The following is a 22,192-nucleotide window of genomic DNA, read 5'->3' as shown; positions in this document are numbered from 1 at the left end:
TCGCAGCAGTGTCGCGTTACTAGCGGATAGTATGAAGGGTGTGGTACATGGATGGTGTAGGAAATATGATGAGCGTCCTTTATTAGGCCGTAAAACTCCTTTTGTGTTATTTGATGCCAGCTCCCTGTGTTATATAAGCCGGTCCCATTCCTCCAGCGTTGGGTTACCATGCTGTTAGGTTTGTCTTGTTTTATTTCTGCCGTTTGCTTTGACACTGACCCATTTCTGAGTTTATCAGTTAATCAAGTTTATTTGGATGGCACATTTCAGCAACAAGGCAGCGAGAAACCAGTAACAAACATTACATTTTGTGGAGTGCCGTCATAAAAATGATCAATATGCATCAAATATGTTGATCGGAGTTTCAATTATTACGATTCAAATTATTGATAATTAGAAGATCTTCAGAGTAGATGGTAAAAAAAACTTACCACAATATAATTGTTTCATATCAGTTGATATTGCTAATTGTGTATCAATAATTATTGATTTTTTTTTTTTCAATTTTAAATATCTGAAATACTGCCAGACTGGTGGCATGATCCTTCCTGTTTTCATTACATGCCATAATTTCTTTTAAAGCAGTTATGAGGTATGGTGCAAAGCATGAAACTGCATGAAATTTACTCAACAGGTTGTTGCTAGGTAACCAAAGAATGAGTGCGTTGCTAGGTAACCAAAGAATGAGTGAGTTAGTTGATTCCACCAACATAGTTCAACTGGCCTTCAGAGGTTGAGCAGCTAAAGCCTTTCCACTTCCTACATCTCCCAGAATGCTGTGCGGTTCAGTGACATTATTGCATATTCTGTCAGATGTGTTATCTATTGATACTGATCATGTGTCTATCGTGATGTATGTTATTGATTTATTGTCTGGCGCCTGTTCAGAGTTAAACCTGGGAGAAGTTGAGCTGGTTTTCTTCATGTTAGCATTTTTACATCCAGTGTTGTCGCCTTTTGAAGGGGAATCCTCTTGGATATTGAATATTGGCGCGACTCAAGTACTACAGGGGTTATGGTTGGCTGATTTTCTCTCCTCTAATCCAATTCAGTCTAATACCCAGAATCACAAGCTGTCACTCACATACTCCATTTATTTTTCAATCTCCCCATGCTTCCTTCTCGCCCCTTTTCCACGCGAGGGCTGGAATGTTAAAACTGAAACCTCTGCCATGCTGAATGTTTGATCAGCTTTTCTGTTTCTATCCGAACGGGAACTATAGGCTCGGACGTTTCCACAGGTGTGCAGGAGCCTGGACAGTTTCTAGTTTGTGTGAAGAACAGAGCTGTGGTTGCTGAAGCAGCTGCTGATGTCGTGTAGTTGTGGTTGTTTTATTAGTTCCTGGTTTTACATAATTCAAATAATGAGGCGTTATGGTTTCATTTAACATGGAAGCTGCATCAGGAAGCAGAGGGGAAGTGAATGTCTAACTGCTAGAGAGTCGTGTCAGAAATGCAGAAGCTCTTATAGTTGATGGCTGGTTGTCAGAAGCAGCTGAAGACGGGAAAATGTTTACAGGAAGAATCTTCCTTCCTTCCTTCCTTCCTTCCTTCCTTCCTTCCTTCCTTCCTTCCTTCCTTCCTTCCTTCCTTCCTTCCTTCCTTCCTTCCTTCCTTCCTTCCTTCCTTCCTTCCTTCCTTCCTTCCTTCCTTCCTTCCTTCCTTCCTTCCTTCCTTCCTTCCTTCCTTCCTTCCTTCCTTCCTTCCTTCCTTCCTTCCTGACTACCTTGTGTCTTTCCTTCCTTCCCTCCCTCTTTCATTGCTTCCTTCCTTCTTGTTTTATTCTTTGCCCATCCAGCCTCTCCAGTGTACAAATATCTGTCATAAATAAATAATAAACTTCAGTTTTTCAGATCTTTAAAAGAACATGAAGGATTAGAAGTGAAGTCTGGAAGAATATTACAAAGCTAAATCTGTTAACAGGTAAATATTTAGACACATGTATAGTCTCATCCTTGAGGAAACAAACTGAGCTGCAGATGAAGCGTAACGAGAGATTTATATACTTGGAAGAAGAAAAAATCATTCTTTTTAATTGTGTTTGCAATTTTGTTTAATTAGCTTCTGATTTACTTAAGTTGTTGGTAATTACACATTAAGTAAATAGGATTGCCCTGTGGGCATGCACTGCAAGTGATTAGGAGCTGAAATGTTGCTTCACTGGGTTTGAGTCTGAGACAAACAAGCTGAGAAGTATTGTTAAAAAAATGCATTCATGTTGAAATAGAAATATTTATGACCACAGTAAAAGGAAATGTTGATCTTGCAGCAGCTTTTCTCTTCCTGACCTTCTGAAAGTTGGCGAAGCCGTCCCAGAAATGCCCTTGTGCTGTTTCCATCTGTACCTTTGTTTCACCAACTGAACCACACACTTCTTGTGCAACAGGAAATCTCCACCACAATGACTAGCGTAGCATCCTGCAGTACTTAGCGGGGCATCCTGGTAAGGTTAGTGTGGCATCCTGGAAATGTTGGTGTGGCATCCTGACCATCTGAAAATTGGCGAAGTGGAAATGTTGGTGTCGTGTCCTGCAAAGGTTAGCATAGAATCCTGCAAATGTTGGCATAGCATCCTGCAAAGGTTGGCGTAGCATCCTGCAAAGGTTAGCATAGCATCCTGCAAAGGTTAGCATAGCATCCTGCAAAGGTTGGCGTAGCATCCTGCAAAGGTTAGCATAGCATCCTGCAAAGGTTAGCATAGCATCCTGCAAAGGTTAGCATAGCATCCTGCAAAGGTTAGCGTAGCGTCCTGCAATGATTAGCGTAGCATCCTGCAAAGGTTAGCATAGCATCCTGCAATACAAAGAAAACCACGGACTCTCTTTCTCCCTCAGGCGACTCCTTCCTTCTTTTCTTTATGTCTTTGTTATCTTGGGTGATTTCTTTTTTTAATTTCATTCTTCTTTCCTTTTTTCTTTCCTTCCTTCCTACTTTCCTTCCTACCTTGTGTCTATTCTTGCTACCTTGGTTGATTCCTTCCTTCCTTCCTTTCTTTTTTCCTCTGTCCCTCCTTCTCTCCCTCCCTCCTCCACATCTCAAACACTGACCCCCCCTCCGTCATGTTTTAATGTGACAGCTCTTGTTTTTGTCCAAACGATGAATGGTGTCCTTATCTGTTGTTGTTCTTGGTTCCTCCCTATTATTATCCGCCCTGTGTTTCTTCCCCAGTGGCTTCAGCTCCAGTTAGTTGTGGTTTGTTTCCATGTTTGCAGTGGTTCTCTGCAGCCTGCTTCAATTTACTGTGTAGAGGAAGAAACCACGAACATCGGCTAAATAATTCAGCCGCCGCGCTGCAGCAACCCTTTCACATCGTAGGAAGGAGAGTGCAGATTGTCTGTGGTATAATACATGGTGATAATTAACTTGTACTCAGGATGTGTTGAATATATCTGATGTAAGTGCAGCTTATAGCCTGAGTCCATAGAAGGGTGTTTGTTTATAATAGTGGGCATGTTGTAAACATGGAAAAAGCAAAGCTCCACACATATTTGACTTATTCCAAACATAAACAAGTCTTCTTGGTTAATAAAAAGACTCCCTGTTGGTGAAACATGGTGGTGGCAGCTTCATGCTTTTCTTCAACAGGAACAGAGAACCTTGTCAAGACAAATTTAGAAGGAGAATCTGTTAGAAGTTTAACCTTTCAATGAAGAGATAACCCAAAACATAAATCCTTTCCTACAGTAGAAGTGTCTTAGTGGCCTAGTCAAAGTTCAGACCTAAATTGAATATGATTGGACGTTTTCCATCCAATGTCAATGCAAAATCAAACTCCAATGCGGACCAAAAAAGTGCCTAAAAACCCAGGTTTCCGTTCTACTGAAGTGAACTCTGGTTCAGTTCGAATGCCTATGTGAACCAAAAGCAGGAAGTGGACTAAAGCACAGGCCATTCTGGGTAAATTCAACCGAAACAAACACAAGAGTCTTGCACTAGTTTCAAAAATGGATTATAGTTTTTATACTAAAATTTGCTGCTTCTCCCTTTTTGTTTACATTTCATGAAAATAAAATTGCGCTCCTTTCTTCTTCAGAGGTTTTTATGTGGTTCTTGCTGTAGCGCCCCCACAGGCGAGGAGGAGAACAGGCTTTTCAGTCAGTTAGGTTTCACGCAGTACAGTGCGAAAGCTGAAAATGTTACAAATGTTGCAAATTTGGTCCCCAGTTGAACTGAGTCTGGTGGAAACAAAACACCCTACATCTCTGGATGTGCAATATACACCACACTTTTCAGATTTTGATTAGCAAAGAATGTTATAGGATGTGTATTGTTTTGTTTTAGACTGTTTCATCAAATCCTGGTAAAATAATGTGGATGAAAGTGAGAACAGAAGAGACGACCACAAGAGCAAATTGCCGTTAAATTGGTTTGCTTGTTTTTCATTTATGGGCTCCATCTGATCGTTAGCAACTCTCCAATAATGAAAAAAAGACTTTAGACTAAATAAGAGAAAATAATTTGTTCGTCTTTCTGCCGGGGCGTTCCAGAGGCTGTAGGAACTTCAAAGGCACATTAAGTTGTTCTGATGACATGTGGTGGGCGAAGATCTAAGGCTGAATTCATTTATCACCTGTTTGTTTGCTCCTCTTTGCTGCTGCTTCGCATGTATTCAGTGAATTTGTTAACATAAATGTGCAGTAACTCAAACTAGGGCTGCAGTTAGCGATTAATTGATTATTCTGACGATTAATGAATTTACCAGGTGAAAAAGTGGCACATTGTTTATTTAACTGTGTACGCCTTTTTTATACAATATTAAAAAGGCATTAAAAGATGCAAACAAATTATTTCTGAAATAAGAAAATAAAGAACTTATTGGCTAAAATGCAATAACATGGCATTCCTTCAGTGAAGATGAACCAGATGAAGCTGAAACTTGAGGAGTTTTGGGCAAAGCATGTTTACAGACAATTTTTTTTAATCTTAAGTGCAATAGATATGTATTTTTATACAATTTTGGCAGATTTTTATTTATTTATTGATTTTAGCGTTTTTTGAGTCTGTATGCTCCAGTTAAATGTTAATGACGATGATTGTTTCTGCAAGCGATTAATCACAATTAATCGTTTCAGCACTAACTCAAACCACTTTGTTTTATATCTGAAAGTTGTTTTTAAAGTTTTTCTTATGTCGGTAAGCCGAGATAAGTATCAGTATCTGATGACCGAGATGTGCAATTTTTAGATTTCCACCCATCGTTACCTGTTTTCTTTGCCCAAATCATATAAATTGAGCGCTTTTGGCATTAACTGCTGTTTAATTTTGGCTGAATTACTGTACTGAATGTTTTTGTTTTTTTAAATCTGTATACTCCAGTTAACAATTATTCGATTATTGAATTAGTTGACGATTATTTCAACAATCAATTAATCACAAATAATCGTTTCACAACTAAATCAAACTACTTCGTTTTATCACTAAAAGTTGTGTTTTAAAGTTTTTTTTTATGTCAAGAAGCGGAGATAAATCTTAATTTCATCACCGTCATGTGCAATTTCCTGATTTCCCTCCGATCGTTACTTGTTTTCTTGGCTCGAATCATTTAAATGGAGCATGGTGTGTATTTTCTGGCATTATCTGCTGTTCAGTCCTCATCCCTGCCAACCTGTTAAACAAATGAGTGATGAGCTCGGGCTCCGCCGCCGCCTGCCTGCCCGTCGCATCGAAGCGGGCGATGGATCACATGGAGGGACGTAGAGAAAAATCAATTTGCCTTTCACAAAGTCTTCATTAGTTTGCCTTTTGTGAAGCGGCGAGGTCAAACCAAGTTTGGCTGCTCCTTACAACCACGAGAAAGGTCGAGTCAATAAATGCATGCGTATGAATTTTGATACAGCCAGAGAAAGCCAACCACACAGCTGGGAGGTTTGGGAAAAAAAAAAAAACCAAACAGTGTTTTGGACTTCATTTTATGACATTAAAGCCACAATGAAATGAAAAGGACACTGTGAAAAACCTCGTATGGATCTAAAAATGTCAGACTCTGTATTACTGTTTGCTCTGCAGAAGTCTTGCTGTCAGCTTATGATGGAGTAGAAAAAGTAATATGGATTTTAAATGGATCCACACACTCAGCCTTTCATGGATTCCTACATGTTGCTTAAAATCCTTGAAAATGCTTGAATTTCTTTGCTTACTTGAATTAGTAATGGCTTGTAGCTACAAAACCTAGCAAAACAAAACAACGGCTGCTCTGTTTTTAACATGTAGCATTTTCTAATGTGCTGTGCTTGATGAAATAATTTTGAATTGAATTTGAGGTTTGGAAAGTTCCTGATTTCTGTAGAAAGTCCTTGAAAGTCCTTGACATTCAAACTGCTCAGCTTTGTAATAAAGCACAATTTGACCTTTGTTTAAAAGCCTAAATTTGGAAAACCTTATTTTCAGCTCAAACCAGATATTTTTATACAACTAATAAAAAGACAGACACATGTGGTGCTGGAAAAGTTTGAAAACTTACCTTAAAAATCCTCGAAAAATCCTTAAATATTACTGTGGGAAAAGTGGATGAGCTCTGTTACTAACAAACTTCATACTTTTTTTTTTTACTACATTTAACCAGTCAGCAAATTCATGCAACCTCAAAAGGTGTATCGATTAAATTATTCAATAAAATTTCATTAAAGCCCAACATTTACATTGAAAATGACTTTTTTTATACGTTGTTTATCATTTTCCATCACGCTGGCTCATGTTCACACCTCTCATTAACCGGTCGTGTCCTTTGCGCTGCCTGCATGATGATGTGCCTGTTGTGGTGAACAGCACAAATGGAGTAATAATGGTTTACCCACTGTGGAAATAAATATTGTCAGGTCTTTATGAATCAAAGCTCGTGGTCTGAATCAGAGGGTGAAAGAAAATCTTTATTAAATGTCTCTTTCATTTGATGCAGCAGGAGAAATCCCTGCGCTCGCTGCGTCGTGAATGCATTATCCAGGCGCCGGCCGACGACTCGCATACATTAGCACCTAGCTTGTAAGGTTTATTTTTACAGTGTTGCCAGCAGATTGGCTTCATTAAGGCCAAATCTTTACAGCTGATGCTAAAATACTAAATGTGTATTTTTTTTATAAACTGGCTTGTGTTGAAGTTTAATTTCTGACCAGAAAAGGAACAATTTGAGTTCTTTAGTCCAGTTCAGTTTAGTAGCTCTTTTAATCTTCTGCTGTGCTTTTTAGTAAAAAATAATAAACAATCTGCTAATGTTTTGAAATTTAGGTTTTTGGCGGTTTCTCCAGTTTTTAATGGAATAATGTCGAGTTTATTTTATAGCACCTTTCATCAACAAGGAAGTTCAAACTGATTTACATCATAAAATGTCACACAGTCATCAATTATGAAACAAGGTATAAACATTACATTTTATTAAATGCCAGATTCAAAATCATCAATCAAATACACACCCAATATGTTGATCAATGTTAAACTTAGTACTAGAGATGTGTCGATCAGGTTTTTTCCTGCCGATACCGATTCCGATCACCCATGAGGGCCGATCACCGATACCGATCACATAATTTTTTATTTAAAAAAAAAAATCATAAACACTACTGGTTACATTATGTGGAAAAAGGAACCAGGAATTCACCTTAATTTAGACAAAAACTTGTTTTTAATAACTTTTTCCAAGAAGAAAACTAAACAAACAGGCATTCTGCAAATTATACTGCTATTGTTAATACTATCTTTAACAGACTGATAACATATGGAGGCTCTGAAGAGGCTAAATAATGCAAAGAGCCAAAATAAAACCTCTCAACATTGTCAAAAAAATTCAAGTATAAAACTTAGCATTCAAAGGCAAAAACAGGTTCCATTACAATAAACAATCCAGAGTTACTGAATGAAAACTTCCTGTTAGCATGGCGGCTAGCTGATTACTGCTAGTTCTGAGTGGCTGTTTCTGACTGAGCGGAGTAATTATGCAGAACAGGGAGGAGATCAATTGTTTTTTCAGAGATTATCTGTCTCATGTTAGGACAGCGAAAGTTTTAATACGTATGTAAAATGTATTTTTTTAAGTTAGATGCTGCAGCTTTAAGCAGAGGTTTGGTGTGAGAGTCACTACCAGGTGGAGCAGAAGCGGCGCTCCGTCTGTGAAATATTACTAGCTGTAGCGTAGCAGCGGTTCAACAGCGAGAGCAGAACCAGCGTCTTACATCGCAGCTCGAAGACTTAAATAATTTTGCTGGTTATTTGTTTAGCTTTCTGACCGTCATGCTAATCTGGGTGAGTGTTTGTAGCTGTGCGCTGCTTTACCTGCTATCTGATCCTCCATATGTCTTTTTTACTGCAGTGAGCCTCGATGTAGCCAAACTCCGTCAAGTATGACATTGTTTTTATGTTGTATTAACTTCGTTGTGTTGATGCATTTTGACCTGCTTCAATTTTCCGCCTCAACACGCAAACTTCCCCATTCACTCAGTGCGTTATAGTTCCACATCGCTTAGGATTTGTTGCTGCGCGTTTGCGAAGTGTGAAGGAAAGAGGAGACCAGCTGCACAGGCAGGCTGCAAAATGAGATGCAGGTGATCGGTATCGGCAACAAGAGCCAATGATCGCCGATCATACACTTTTTCACGGTATCTAAGTAGAGGTGTGCCGATCGATCGGCACACCTCTACTTAGTACTAATAAAAACCAATCAAATTTAATTGAATTTCCACAACAGATAGGATGAAAAGTACCAAAATATATATGTAATATTTAGATCTACTATCTTATTAGGCTGGAAGCAGTTTTTTAAACAATTTTCCACAAAAACCAACCTCCCATAGAGGAAAACATATCAATCCCCTTTTTGCAAAGATTTATTTTTAAGTTTTTCTTGATTTTCAAGCCTAAAAATAAATATCAAAGGGTGGACCTTTCAAAATTATAACAAATTCTCTAAAGCAAATATTGTTTTAAGCTTTAAATTTTCTTTTTCTAAAGGTCATGCAACAATTACAGAAGTCAACTGTAAATATATCTTGTCTAGGTGGACACAACCCTAGATTTCTAGCTTACAAAGCAATAGCAGATATGAACAAGCCCTTAAAAAAATCTAGTTTATTTTGTCACCAAAAACCGCAGTAAAGATGCAAACACAGCAGAACATTTATATTCTGAAGGATATTTAATCTTGCTGCTGTGTTTACATATGGAGTCTGGCTTTGGGAGATTTCCTACATATAGGTTGTGTTTTTTATATTGTGAGTCGTCAAAACGTGAAATATGCTTTTCAAACTCAGATGGAAATCTCTGAACTTCATCCACTCAGCAGACACAGCTCTGCTGTTTATTCCGACAAAATGCTTCCAGTATGTAATATTTTTCACAAAAGGTTGGAGTCTCACAGCTGCAGCAGAACTGCCTACAAAAGTCAGTCGGAAACGAGTCTTTTGTCTGCAGACAACAGGCTGAGGCCACATCCATCCACGTTTATCACAATGCTCAATATAATTATAGCAAATATGAACGACTTGGGGAATGTAAAATATGCAGCGCTCCTGGTGGCAGCTTGTTGGAGCAGCTCTGTCCTGATTTGTTCTTTTTTGTTGACTTCGGTTCGTATTTTTTTGTCGAGTTGCTGCATGTTTGGACAATTATTCCCGCTGGTTTTGGATGCTGTGCAGCTCGAAGGATCTTTGCTCATACCTTTTCTTTAGGCAGTTGTTAGAACGCGCAAGCAAAGCAACAGTGTTATTTTTCTTGTTCTTCTACATCTGGGAGTAGCTGATTAGCATATCAAATCCAAGAAGAGTTTGATGGATGCAGAGCAGAGAAAGGGCATCATCTTATCCCCTACTCCAACATCTCTCTGCCTGAGTTTTGAACCCAACAGCCAGGCAGAGATGAGGCAACTTATGTTGACCATCCAGGATGTATTGGTGTGGAATATTGTCACTGCTGCCCAGATATTGAGCTGTTAGCATGTCATGACAATCATCTTCAGTCAGAGTCTTCTTCAGATTCATTGCAAACCTGACTGCTACTGGATATCACCATCCACGACGACTCTTAGGCGATACTTATGACATAAGACTGTCCATGCATCCTTAAAGTCTTAAAATCATGGATCTAAAATTCAGGTCTTAAAATTCATTAAACATTTATAAGTTGGCCTTAAATACATTAATCACAGGTCTTAAACTTAGTCTTGTAGTCTTGTCTATGTAGTTTATTTTTCTCTTGTAAAGCAAAAGTTTGAATCACACGCAGACATTTTCATTGCGTTCTGTGATTAGAGGTTGTAACTAGCTGCCAATATACCCCAGCTAGCTATATAACTAGCTTTTTTTGCAATTGTCACCAGTTGGTTATTCCTCTTCACCATTGGCTCACTTCTGTTTCCAACCCATAAGGTGCTTGGCACTATTATATATATAATTTGTAATTTTCTTTTTTATATAATAATACAGGTCTTAAATTTTATTCATAATGGTCTTAAAAAGTCTTAAATTTGAATTCAACATTTAATTGGTATAAATTACCATCCTCTTTCCATCTCTTTTCATATGAGGTAGACAAATTTTTATTTTGTTTTTTGGTTTTGTTCAGTTTGAGGTTTTCTTCTGGTAGGAAATGAGTTGCTGTGATAAAATCCTGCAGAACTGAACAGCAGTCGGCCTTCAGGGGAATTATTCCTGTAGTGACGGTTTTATCTGGGTCACTGTCACAGCACACTTGTCATTTGGGCTAATTTCATAGGGATTCATATTGACCACTAAACCAGAACGCTGAATTAATATAAGACCAAAGTTGTGTCTTAATTGTAAAACACGAATGAATTTAAGCTGCTGACCATTTATTCGCTCAACCACGACATATTTTGGACGGCTGACATCAAGAATGTCCTGATGTGTCCAAAGTCTCCAATTATGGCTCATTTATTAACTCGTTCATTGAATGATTAATGCTGACATTAGAGCATTTATACCTGCAATAGCAGCTTTTCTATGCAAGCTAATGACTATAATTTATCACTGAACTGGCCACATTAAAGTTGAGCCATTATTGATTAGAAATATTAAACAGAAAAGTTTGTCTACCACCAGGATAAATTAACATTTAGTGTCAGATTGGTTGAGATGAACCACATAGGTATTTAATTATTAAGCTGTTTGTCAGGAATATTTAATTCTTTCCTTCAAGCAACTTTTATGCACATCTGGAGTCAGATTGAGATAAAATTTCACTTTATAGTCATTTATTCCATGATTTATGTCCACTTTTTTCCTCAACCTTATACGGCGCCCTGTGTAAGTCACCAGGCAGGTTTTACACACATTTGTTACAATCAGAAATTGGAAGTTGAAGCTATGCATTTATACTCTGATAAAATCTGAATAGTCTTTTAGATTGTAATAAATCAGAATAATTGGGATTACATGCAAAAGGACACATGGTGGTGGCAGGATTATGCTGAGGGAAAAGGCTTAATGAATGGGGCTAAATGCAGGAAAATCCTGGAAGGAAAGATGTTAGAATATGTTACTTTATTGCTTCTAGACCCGAAGCAATAAAGTAAAAACTCTTTAAACCTTCCACAAAGAACCAAATAATGTTTATTTAAATATAGATATATTAACAAATGCAAGTTTGAGCAGTTGTTCTGTTTTTTCATCGTGCAAACAAACTGAATTTCCACTAGAAAATAAAAGTCATATGGTTGGAAACTTTGTGGTTTGGTTACCATTTCATAGAAGAAGGTTTTATGTTTTCCTTAATAATATAGTAGTTTTTAGAATAAGACATCTCCTATCACAGACATTTAAGAAAAATCATAAGCTGTGTTTTTACAGAGCATTTGCGACTCTACATGAGTTTTATTTAGCTTGACTGAAATGTTCAGATGCTTTTCAATCTAGACCCGAAGCAATAACATTTTTTTTGTTTTGTTTTTTTTTTTTATTAATCTGAAGCGAAAAGATCAATGGACATGAAATGCATAAAAACTGGGTTCTGACTTTTTTCCTGTCAATCCAAATAAAAACAAGTCATGTATTTTTTATGCCTGGCTCCAGAAACGCTGCAGCACGTCAAGATTGATCAACATTGTTTTCTTTGGCTGCCATCAGTTTCTGCTGATCAGAGTCCGGGGTTAACTCCTAAACTAGAAGTCGTTTTTCTGATTTTGTGTTGAACTTATTTATTTTATTGAGGGTGATGGCGTTGGGTTGCACAGAGGCATGTTTCTCTAAAACACGTGAAGTGCGTTTTGATCCCAGAGCTGCCAGTCCTCGTCTCCCGATTCGCCTGAAACATTTCAGATTTACCTCCTCGTTTCTGAACTACAACCATTTTTTTTCTTCCCAGCCTCAACTTTCCCGTTCCTTCCCATAAAAGGCCATGTGTGTGTCCGCCGCTGCGCACGGCCTATTTAAAGTTGCAGCACTGGCTCTTTGAGATTTGGATGAGATCAAGATGCAGTAAAATCTTTGCAGATGGTCTGTTTTTCTTTTCCTTCTCCACATGTAGAGACTGTGGGGGTGAGGGAGGTTTATTAAATTCTGAAAGCGTAAACACAGACACGGACGGTAAACAATTCCCTTGGCTAACATCGAGCTCCGTCTGAAAACGGAAAGTTATCATGCGTGTTGTAAGAACACGGTGGCATCAGCAGGATATTTTCCGTCTTCCTGGTTCTCACCGTTTCCAGGCGATGGTGATCAATCACTCCTGTTTTGTGGTGAAAACGGGTCTGGATCTAGATGACATAATCTTCTGTAGATCTGACTGTTGCACCGATGTGCTCTGAGCGATTCCTAGTCTGAAATCTCTGCCACCAGACTCTAATAATCCCAGAAAATCCTGAACAGTTAATCCAATTAGAGTCAACACGTAGCTGCCCTCAGCAATAAATCTAATACAGGTTAGCACAAAAAAAAAAAAAAAACACAGTGGAAACTTTCTCATCTGTGTTTTATCAGATGTTTATTATGAAGAATCGTATTCTGGTTGAGGGATTCTTTAAAGCTACCTGCTTCTGAGAGCAGTTTAAACAGCTGAGATGACGTATATTTAGCAGGATTAAACCGTGTCGGTTCACTTCATGGAGCTGGAGGGGAAGCCCTCATGATGTAACTCTGTAGTGCATTTATCCTTTGGTAGCGACGCCGTAAGCCGCTGCAGCACAGCAATGTAAACGCAGTTTGTTTTTCCTTCTGTCTGCAGCCAAATGCACAGAAATTCCTCATTAAAAGTTAGATTTAAAATGAGTAGGTACAAGATGCATATATATATTCTTAGTTAGGATTACAGGTGTTTAAGTTTTGAAAAATAGACCATAATTTTCAACCTTTTTCCACCTTTAATCTGATATGGATTTTAGAAAACATACAGGTCTGTTAGAGGTGAAAGCAAATATAAAAATATTTTAAAAATACTAAAATCTTAACGTCAACATTCAGGCTTTTTGAGATAACTAACTTTTATTTTTTTATTAATACATTTTAAAAATTATTATTTAAGTATTGAGTAGTTATTTAATATTTCATGTGAAAATCAGTGTTTTTAATTAAATATACTAAACTAAAATAACCAAAAGTATATTTGAAATTAGTTATTTTATTTAGCCATTTTTAATTTATTAGAAATAAAAAATATTTTTTTAACATTTTATTTAAGTATTTTGTTTAGTTAATATTTTATGAGATTGAGTATTTTTATGATTTTCTCTATTTTCAATTAAAAATACTAATCTAAAGAAAAAATCTAACTGAAATTATTTTATTTTGTAATTTTTCATTCATATTAATAAAAAATTCTGTATTTCTATTTTATATTTTTAGTTATTTAATATTTTATTTATGATTTTTCTTTCTATAAATGAAAAAGCCAAACCAAAAAAAATCAAACTGAAAGTATGTTTGAAATTTGTTATTTTATTTTGTAATTTTTAAAATGTATTATTATTAAAAATAATTTATTTTTATTTTATTTCTTAAATATTTTCAGTTGTTTAACATTTGATCAGATTCAGTATTTTTTATTTCCACCTAACAAGCTTAAGTAAAAAATACAAAGCTCAAGAAAGACTCAAACTGAAGGTATGTTTGAAGTGATCTGAATAAATGAGTATCTCCCCTCTGCGTGTCGAAGCAGCTGTGGCTCGTCCTCCTCTCTCGTAGAGCCAGAGCTGTTGCTTCACCAAAGTGTTTGCTTAATAAACCTGAGTGCCCAGCTGCAAACACAATGAGGGCACAAATCTGTATTTATTCTACGCTGTTATTCGCGATTTCCACAGATTTATCCTCGTTACTCATCTCTCCATGATTAAACTGTCATTTTTAAGCAGATGTTGTGATAACATAAATGCCTTTGAGGATTTTCACTTCAGTTTTGACATTCACAGCTGCAGTGATCAAAATATATCGTAGTTTTCCTGGACCTGAGCTTAAATGTGTAGGCATCCTGATGATTGATGGCTTTGGTCTCTGCTGCTCTAAAAATATCCTGAAAGGTCAAATAAGGGCTTTCATTTGATTTCCTGTTGACTTTAAGCTGCTCTGTGTGTATTTAGAGTTGGCGGCATAACGCTTCAGAGAGCGTATTTTCCTGCTTGAGTGACTTACTAAATGGCCATGCCGTTGTTTGACAGCTTTACTGGCTCACTATTATAACTTTGGTTTCCCAGGCAACGAGTTAGGCCAACTCTCAGACTCGTTGACCTACTGGTTTACTGCCTGCTGCGACCATTTGTACCAGTCATTACAAATAATTGCCTCTAATTATTGTTGTTCTCGGCATGTGTCGATGCTTCAAAGAGGAACTTAACACTGAGTCAGCAGTTGTAACGGGAAGAACTGCAGCTGCATCATGCTCTCACACCTGGACGGACTGTAGCGACAACTTGTTTCTGTACATCTGTAGAACCGCGGTCGTGTTTCCCAAGATAACATTGGAGTCAGAGGTTCCACTTCCAGTAACGTGTGTTTATTAAAGCAGCAGCCGAGCGGTGAACTGTGAGGGAACGGATCTGTCAGACGGCGGAGGATAAAAGGATTTGGAGTTTAATCTGGATGCAGGTTCTAGAGAGCTTTGGGTCGATGTTGGCTACGGATGCGTCCACGGTGGACGCATCCGTAGCCGGCTTCACCTGAAATGAGTGTCGAGATACACTGTTGGAAAGTTGTGTTGACATTGCAAAAAAGCCACAACTAACGATTATTTTAGTTAGCGATTAATTGATTGATTATTCTGACGATTAATTGATTATTGACAATTAATCGATTAATCAGGTAAACAGCTAGCATCCTGAAGATTTCTGTGTCTGTTTTTATACAATATTGGGAGTATATTAAAAGATGCAAGAAAATCAACATTTATTGCCTAAAATTCAATAACAAAGCATTCCTTTAGTTGTAAACAAAGCATCTGCAGCTAAATAAATGCAAACGTCAACAAGTGAAAAGCTCAGACCTTTCTGCTTGATTTAAAGTCAGTATATTGTAGGACTGACCTGTTGATTGAACTAGATAACAAAGGGTGGTTAATAGATTTTTAATTTGAACCAGGTGAAGCTAAAACTGCCATTTGATGAATTCTGGGTAAAACATACTTACAGACAAAGGTTTTTTTAATCCTAAATGCAAAATATTTAGATTTTGTACAATCTGGGCTTAATTACTCCTCTGACAGTGTTGTTCTTCCAAAGTTTTTCCATTTTTTTGGCATCCTCCAGTTAATGATTATTCATTTACTAAAATAGTTGACAGTCAATACAATAATCGATTAATCGTGACTAATCCAATTAATCGTTTCAGCCTTAGTATAAATATGAAGGCAGCATAAAACTAGATGTTCAAACTTTGAGACAAATTGATTTCCTAATAACACAAAATCTAATTTGCATTCAGAATATGGAGATTTTTTTTTTTAACAAAGTGTATGTACATATCAAGATTCAACAGTATTTTAAAACACAAGTAGATTAAACTTCTGTTTGTAGTCTGGTTTTAATGTGACATGTAAGCTAATTTTAAGGTGATTCATTTCTTGGTTTGATAAAATGTAATGTTTAGAGTTTATTCATGTGAAAAGGGGAATTCTCATGTTTCACCTGAAAAAAAGTAATAGAGTTCATGAAAGCATAAACTGAAAGAGCACTAGTGTAGCTGGGTTAAGTTTGCATTTTTAAACATTTGATCTATTGTTAATAGAGATGTGAATCATGGATTTGTGGATGTGTTAACACTTCATATTAAAATGAATCAGTTGTTGCAGCTCAGTATTTCCTCTCCAGTTTAACGTTTCTCTTTTTCCCCTCTCCCTCCTCCTTTTCTTTCCTACCTGTCAGATGATGAAGCACGCCTGGGACAGCTACCAGCGCTACGCCTGGGGTTCCAATGAGCTCCGGCCGGTCTCCAAGCAGGGCCACTCCAGCAATCTATTCGGTGAGAAGCGAAACCCAGGCACACACAAAGCACACACACACACACACAGGATTGATCTTGTTTCCCCGCCACCAGCAGCCTTGCCCTTTAGATTAGCAGCCAAATTGGCCGCTACTTAGACCCATCCGTCTATGCATGCCTCTAAATGTCAACTTTATCATATATTTATATTCTGTTTATGCATCTAACCAATTGTCAGCAGATATTGTGTTAATGAGTGCAGCAGGGTTTGTAGCTGTCAGCTTTTACATGGTGAAACAGCTAAGGCTGAAACGATTAATCACGATTAATCAATTCTAGAAATTATTGTCAACTAACTAAGTAATTGATAAATCTTTAACTGGAATATACAGACTCAAAAAAGGCTATTTGCTGAAAGAACAACACATTCACAGCAGTAATTAACACAAAACTATACAAAAAACCGATGCATTTTTAAATTTAAGAAAAAAAAAAAATCATATCTGTATGTAAATATATTCAACCCAGAACTCCTCAAGTGGCATATGAGGAATTAGGAAAGCTAAATGTGCAGCTGACTGATGTTGTTTACCTTTCGCTGCACATGAATAAAGATTTTCGTGAAAAAGTGTATGATCGGTGATCGCCGATCATTGGCTCTTGTTCCCCATACCGATCACCTGCATCTCATTTCGCAGCCTGCCTGTGCAACTGGTCTCCTCTTTCCTTCACACTTCGCAAACGCGCAGCAACAAATCCTAAGCGATGTGGAACTATAACGCACTGTTTTGGTTCTCGTTTGGGGACGGTAGTAATATTTCACAGACGGAGCGCCGCTTCTGCTCCACCTGGTAGTGACTCTCACACCGAACCTCTGCTTAAAGCTGCAGCATCTAACCTAAAAAATACATTTTACATACGTATTAAAACTTTTGCTGTCCTAGCATGAGACAGATAATCTCTAAAAAATAATCAATCTCCTCCCTGCTCTGCATAATTACTCCACTCAGTCAGAAACAGCCACTCGAACTAGCAGTAATCAGCTAGCCGCCATGCTATCAGGAAGTTTTCATTCAGTAACTCTGGATTGTTTATTGTAATGGATCCTGTTTTTGCCTTTGAATGTTAAGTTTTATACCTGAATTTTCTTGGCAATGTTGAGAGGTTTTATTTTGGTTCTTTACATTATTTAGCCTCTTCAGAGCCTCCATATGTTTTCAGTCTGTTAAAGATAGTATTACTGATAGCAGTACAATTTGCAGAATGTCTGTTTAGTTTAGTTTTCTTCTTGGAAAAAGTTATTAAAAACAAGTTTTTGTCTAAATTAAGGTGAATTCATGGTTCTTTTTTCCACATAATGTAACCGGTAGTGTTTATGATAAAAAAATAATTATTATGTGATCGGTATCGGTGATCGGCCCTGATGGGTGATTGGTATCGGCAGGAAAAAACCTGATCGGCACATCTCTAATGTGCATCATAGGTGACAGTCTAGTGCCGTTGCATTCTGCTGATAAGACGCCATTCATGTGTGAAGAAGGCAGCATGGCCTCAACTGCTGATAAGGGAACGACAAAACACTCCCACAAGTTTGGTCTCAGTTTTTCCTGCTAGTTGTTTGTTGTAGTTAGATTTTTTTTTTGGCTGTAATGTTGAGAAAATGGAGGGGAATCTGTGTTGAATGTTGAAGATGTTGGTGGGTTTTGACCTCACATCCTCTGTGAAAGCTCAAAACACAGTTTTGGCCATAAAGTAAACCTTTCAGCAACAGGCAGCTCAGTTTTACTGGTGGAAAATCCAACTTCTCGCTGGTTGAAAACACCTGAAATCTTTAAATTTCTTGTGTTGTATTGTAGTTGTTGAATGAACATGTCTTTAAGTATTTGCCTTTGTTGTCTGGGTGTTATGTAAAGGTGTTAAACCACAACTTGGCCCAGCCCAGACTGAAGGTAAATCCTCCGGTACGTGGCCTCATTCTTCTCCCTCCCATTGAAGAGACACTTACCTGTCAAAACATCTTTTATCACCCGCTTATGAAACATAAACATCCCAAAACCCTTTCAAAGGCTGAAGGCTCTGAAAAACAAGTGGACTATTATAAAAAACACATTTTATTCACTCCTTCACCATGATGATCCAAAGCTTTCCTAAGACAGAAACAGTCATTTGCCAACTTTATGAACATACCATGGACTTTGCTTCTCCTTTACTTTCAATAGACAATATAAATAAATTTAAAATAAGCAAAATATTAGTCAAAATTTTGGTTTTGAAGATTTAATGTTTGGAAAATCTTTCATTTTTTTAACCAATGCACTCCTTGGGGATGCCCAGTTTTGGCCATTTTGTTAAACAAGCGTGTTTTATACCTATTTATTTGGACATATAAGTTAACTCTATGATGGAATATTAGGGCCAGGCTAAGATTTTTAAATGTTTAGTTACTAAAATAAAGTCATAATTTAATACAATCATAGTAACACGAAAATAAAGTCGTATGACAATAAAGTCAAAATAATGTGAGAATAAAGTGTTAATATTACCAGAATAAGGTTGTAATATTAGGGAAAAGAAGCACCAATTTTATGAGAAATCCATGAAAAAAATAACAAATGAAGAATGTTGAGAATCTTGTGAAATTATACTTTGGTATTGGTTTTACAGGTAAGAAAATATTTAATCTTTTAGCACATTATTATCCAGAGCAGGACTTTGAAACGACTGATTTCAAAGAAAGAGCTACACAAACTGAGCTGTTACAACAGATATTTATCTCTATGAACTTTTTTCTTGTAATTTTTAGACATTTTTTGGTAAAATTGCGCCTTTATTCCCCTAATATTATGACTATAATCTCATAATTAAACATTTGTGTAACTTGGCTCTAATATGCCATCGTACAACTCTCAGAAGGAATTATTGAAATAAAATCCGCTTTAAAAAAAATATATATTCTGTCACTTATAATTCCTTTTTTAGAAAAGAAAGCGAGAATTCACACCTCCCCAAACAAACCAGAGTTCAATTAAAGCAGACTAAACAGCGCTGGTGTGAATGCAGCCCATATCTTATAATCCTTTGTGATTCCAGCATTGCAGACTTGCTCACAGTGCAGATTCTGGTTGCATATGATCTGCTGCTCCAGTTTTTTCATACTGAACACTGTTTTAGTGCTGCACCTCTTACATTTAATGAGGAAATTCAATCAGCTTTGTGTAAATTCCTTCCCCCCGTGTTCCTAGTCGTATGTAAATGTAGTAAGAGAGAGAACAATCCAGGTCTATGAATACTAATTATTAGATTAGCCTGTTCAATCCTGTGTTTGCCTTTCTCTTTACATTCCCCTCCTGGTGTTCTGGGAAGTAAATAGGCTCTTCTCCTGTTCTTCCAGACCCGTTCCCATCAGTAAACAGGACGCCTCGCCCTCAGGGCCTCGTCACAACCTCCCCTGCTCCATACAACATTATCATCAGCACTTTAATATTAAACACCTGAGGCATTAAGCACAACAGTCAAAATACACTCAAAACTTCATTTATCAAACTCAGAAGTAACAGAGTTATTGCGTTTATTTAGACTTGCTTAAAGATGCAGTATGTAACTTTGTAAAATGTGTCTAATAAATGGTTCATAGCCATGTTATTAATCCATCTCTAAACACTTTATAAATCATTATTACTGTTTATTATGCATTGATTAAGGGTAAGAAGGACACGTAATCTACCTGTTCTTGCCAAATAGTGAGACATATTTGTTCACATATTTATCTAGATAGAGATATGATACGCTGCAGCTTCATATGATAATAAAATAAACTTATTTAGGTTTCTGACCTTTTGGTTCATCAGCTGTTAAATTTCCAGACTCAGGCATTCGCTGGTGGAAATATAGAGAATGGAAAGCTGGAAAATATGGCATGAATGTTTCAAAAGATGATTAAATATTGGATTTTATCTTGATGTTGGCTTATTTGTGTAGGTTTCCTTTTTTAAAATGATTGGATTCTTTGTGAGTTTTGGCTCGCTGCCATCTTGGATCGGCGTTTTCTCGTGTATCCTCGTCAGATGGCCGTCTGGAGGGCTTGGAGACATACTCAGCGCCTCAAGCTGGCTACTTTCTGGCATGAGTTCATGGATTCTCCTGCCAACAGGATGCGTTCAAAGAAATGAGTTGGGAAAATCCACATGACTTCTCCAGCAGAACATTGGAAGTTGTTGAGATGATAAGTTATCCTAATGTTTTCAATGTGGTGGCGGATTGGTGCGTTTCCAGCAGAGATGGGAAAGACTGACAGGTGGATGCGTCTCCTCTGTGGAGAGAAACTCCTTGGTCTCAGACGCCAGCTGTTCCATCAGCTGTTTCCACTTTAAGTGTGTTTAGCTGGATTTTGGCTCGTTTCAGGGATGTCTTTATCCTGCATCGAACATATGTTCTGCTTTCTGGATATCTCCAGTTTCCTGCAGCGACAAAACCAGGAGCTTCTAAGTATTCAAGTTTTGATTCTTGCAAAACAAAAAGATTAAAGTAAAAATGAATAAATTTGTTGTCGACTTTTCTGAGAGTTAAAATGCTTTGTGTCCAGAAACGGGAAAATGTTATTTGTTGGATAAAACAAATAATCATTTTCCTTGGTGCTGATTGATTGAATCCCCAAAAACGGATTAACAAAGGATTAAGACTGTAGATGTTAGCTTCTGTGACAATGCTAACACAGCTTCCATTAATGTATATTTGGTGTTTAAACCATTAAAATAGACAGTTGGAAGTGTTTTTAGACAAATCATATCAAAGTATTTGCAGATTTCAGCTATTTAGAGGCTGTAGTTCCTAAAACCCGTAGGGGTCCACGGTTAAACAAAAAATTGAAAAACTTTGACTTAAGGTTAGGAGAATTATCTGGTTTTTTACAGGTAAAAAATAAAGATATTAAAGGACAAGGTAGGTTATCCTTCATATGTAGGCCTTAAAAGGTCTTAAATTAATTTAAAACATGTAATTTGGCCTTAAATACTTTTATTGGTCTTAAATTTAGTTGTGACAGGACTATTTAATATCATATTCTGTAGTTTTTTTCTCGCACGACAAACATGGTCGTTGTGTTTGCGACTCAAATTGATAACTAGTCGCTAATAATCAATGCTAACTAGCTTCCACCTAGCTTTTTTTACGTCTAAAATTCATCGCCTGTTGGCTTTACCTAAACAGCAGGCCAATAAGACACTTGCTGTATCAACAAACAAATCTGCAACAAACTTCCAGAAAACTGAAAAACAGCTGAAAAACTGATTTCCTTTTAATCAAGGCTTAAAACCCATCTGTGTAGAGTTTTATTCACACTAACCGGAACATTGATCAACATATTTCATGCGTATTTGCTTGATAATTTTGATGATGACATTTGACAAAATATAATGTTTCATAATAGATGATTATATGATGTTTTTTTAGGTAAAGCACTTTGAAATTTGCTATGCGAATAAACCTGATGCCAATAAACAAATAAGCTAAGTTTTACCACTTCAACATGAGTAGTCAGAGTTGATCCTCTTGTTGTCCCAGTGCAGACTCTCCGTTTCTCTTTTATTAAAAGTCTTAAACACACTTTGATGACTGAAGGCTTTTGCCAAACTTGTATTTTTAACAAATATCCTGAAAAGCTGACTAGGCTGTTTCAGATCCTGTGCCTTAGGACTCTGTAGATTCATTGGCTCTGCTAAAATTAAATCCAGCTAGAGGCGTGGATGGCATCCATCTCTCCGCCTGTCGCCTCGGCTCCTTCCCTACCTGACTGAAATACTTCTGATACAGAGCATCTCTTGTTTTGATTTGCTGGCTTGTAACTTTTCAAG

General features: G+C 37.1%; 1 protein-coding gene across 1 annotated transcript in view; it reads left to right on the top strand.

The window, feature by feature from the left end:
• man1a1 (mannosidase, alpha, class 1A, member 1) overlaps nucleotides 1-22,192 on the top strand; it is a 124,694-nt gene that overhangs the window by 18,837 nt on the left and 83,665 nt on the right. The window contains exon 2 of the mRNA XM_008397245.3: nucleotides 16,286-16,382. Within this exon, the coding sequence (XP_008395467.2) occupies nucleotides 16,286-16,382 (97 nt within the window). The remainder of the gene's footprint in view (nucleotides 1-16,285; nucleotides 16,383-22,192) is intronic.

Source organism: Poecilia reticulata, chromosome 21 (assembly GCF_904066995.2).
Source record: "Poecilia reticulata chromosome 21, P_reticulata-male-v2, whole genome shotgun sequence".
NCBI classification, from domain to species: Eukaryota; Metazoa; Chordata; class Actinopteri; order Cyprinodontiformes; family Poeciliidae; genus Poecilia; species Poecilia reticulata.
This window is presented reverse-complemented; position numbering and strand designations above follow the sequence as displayed.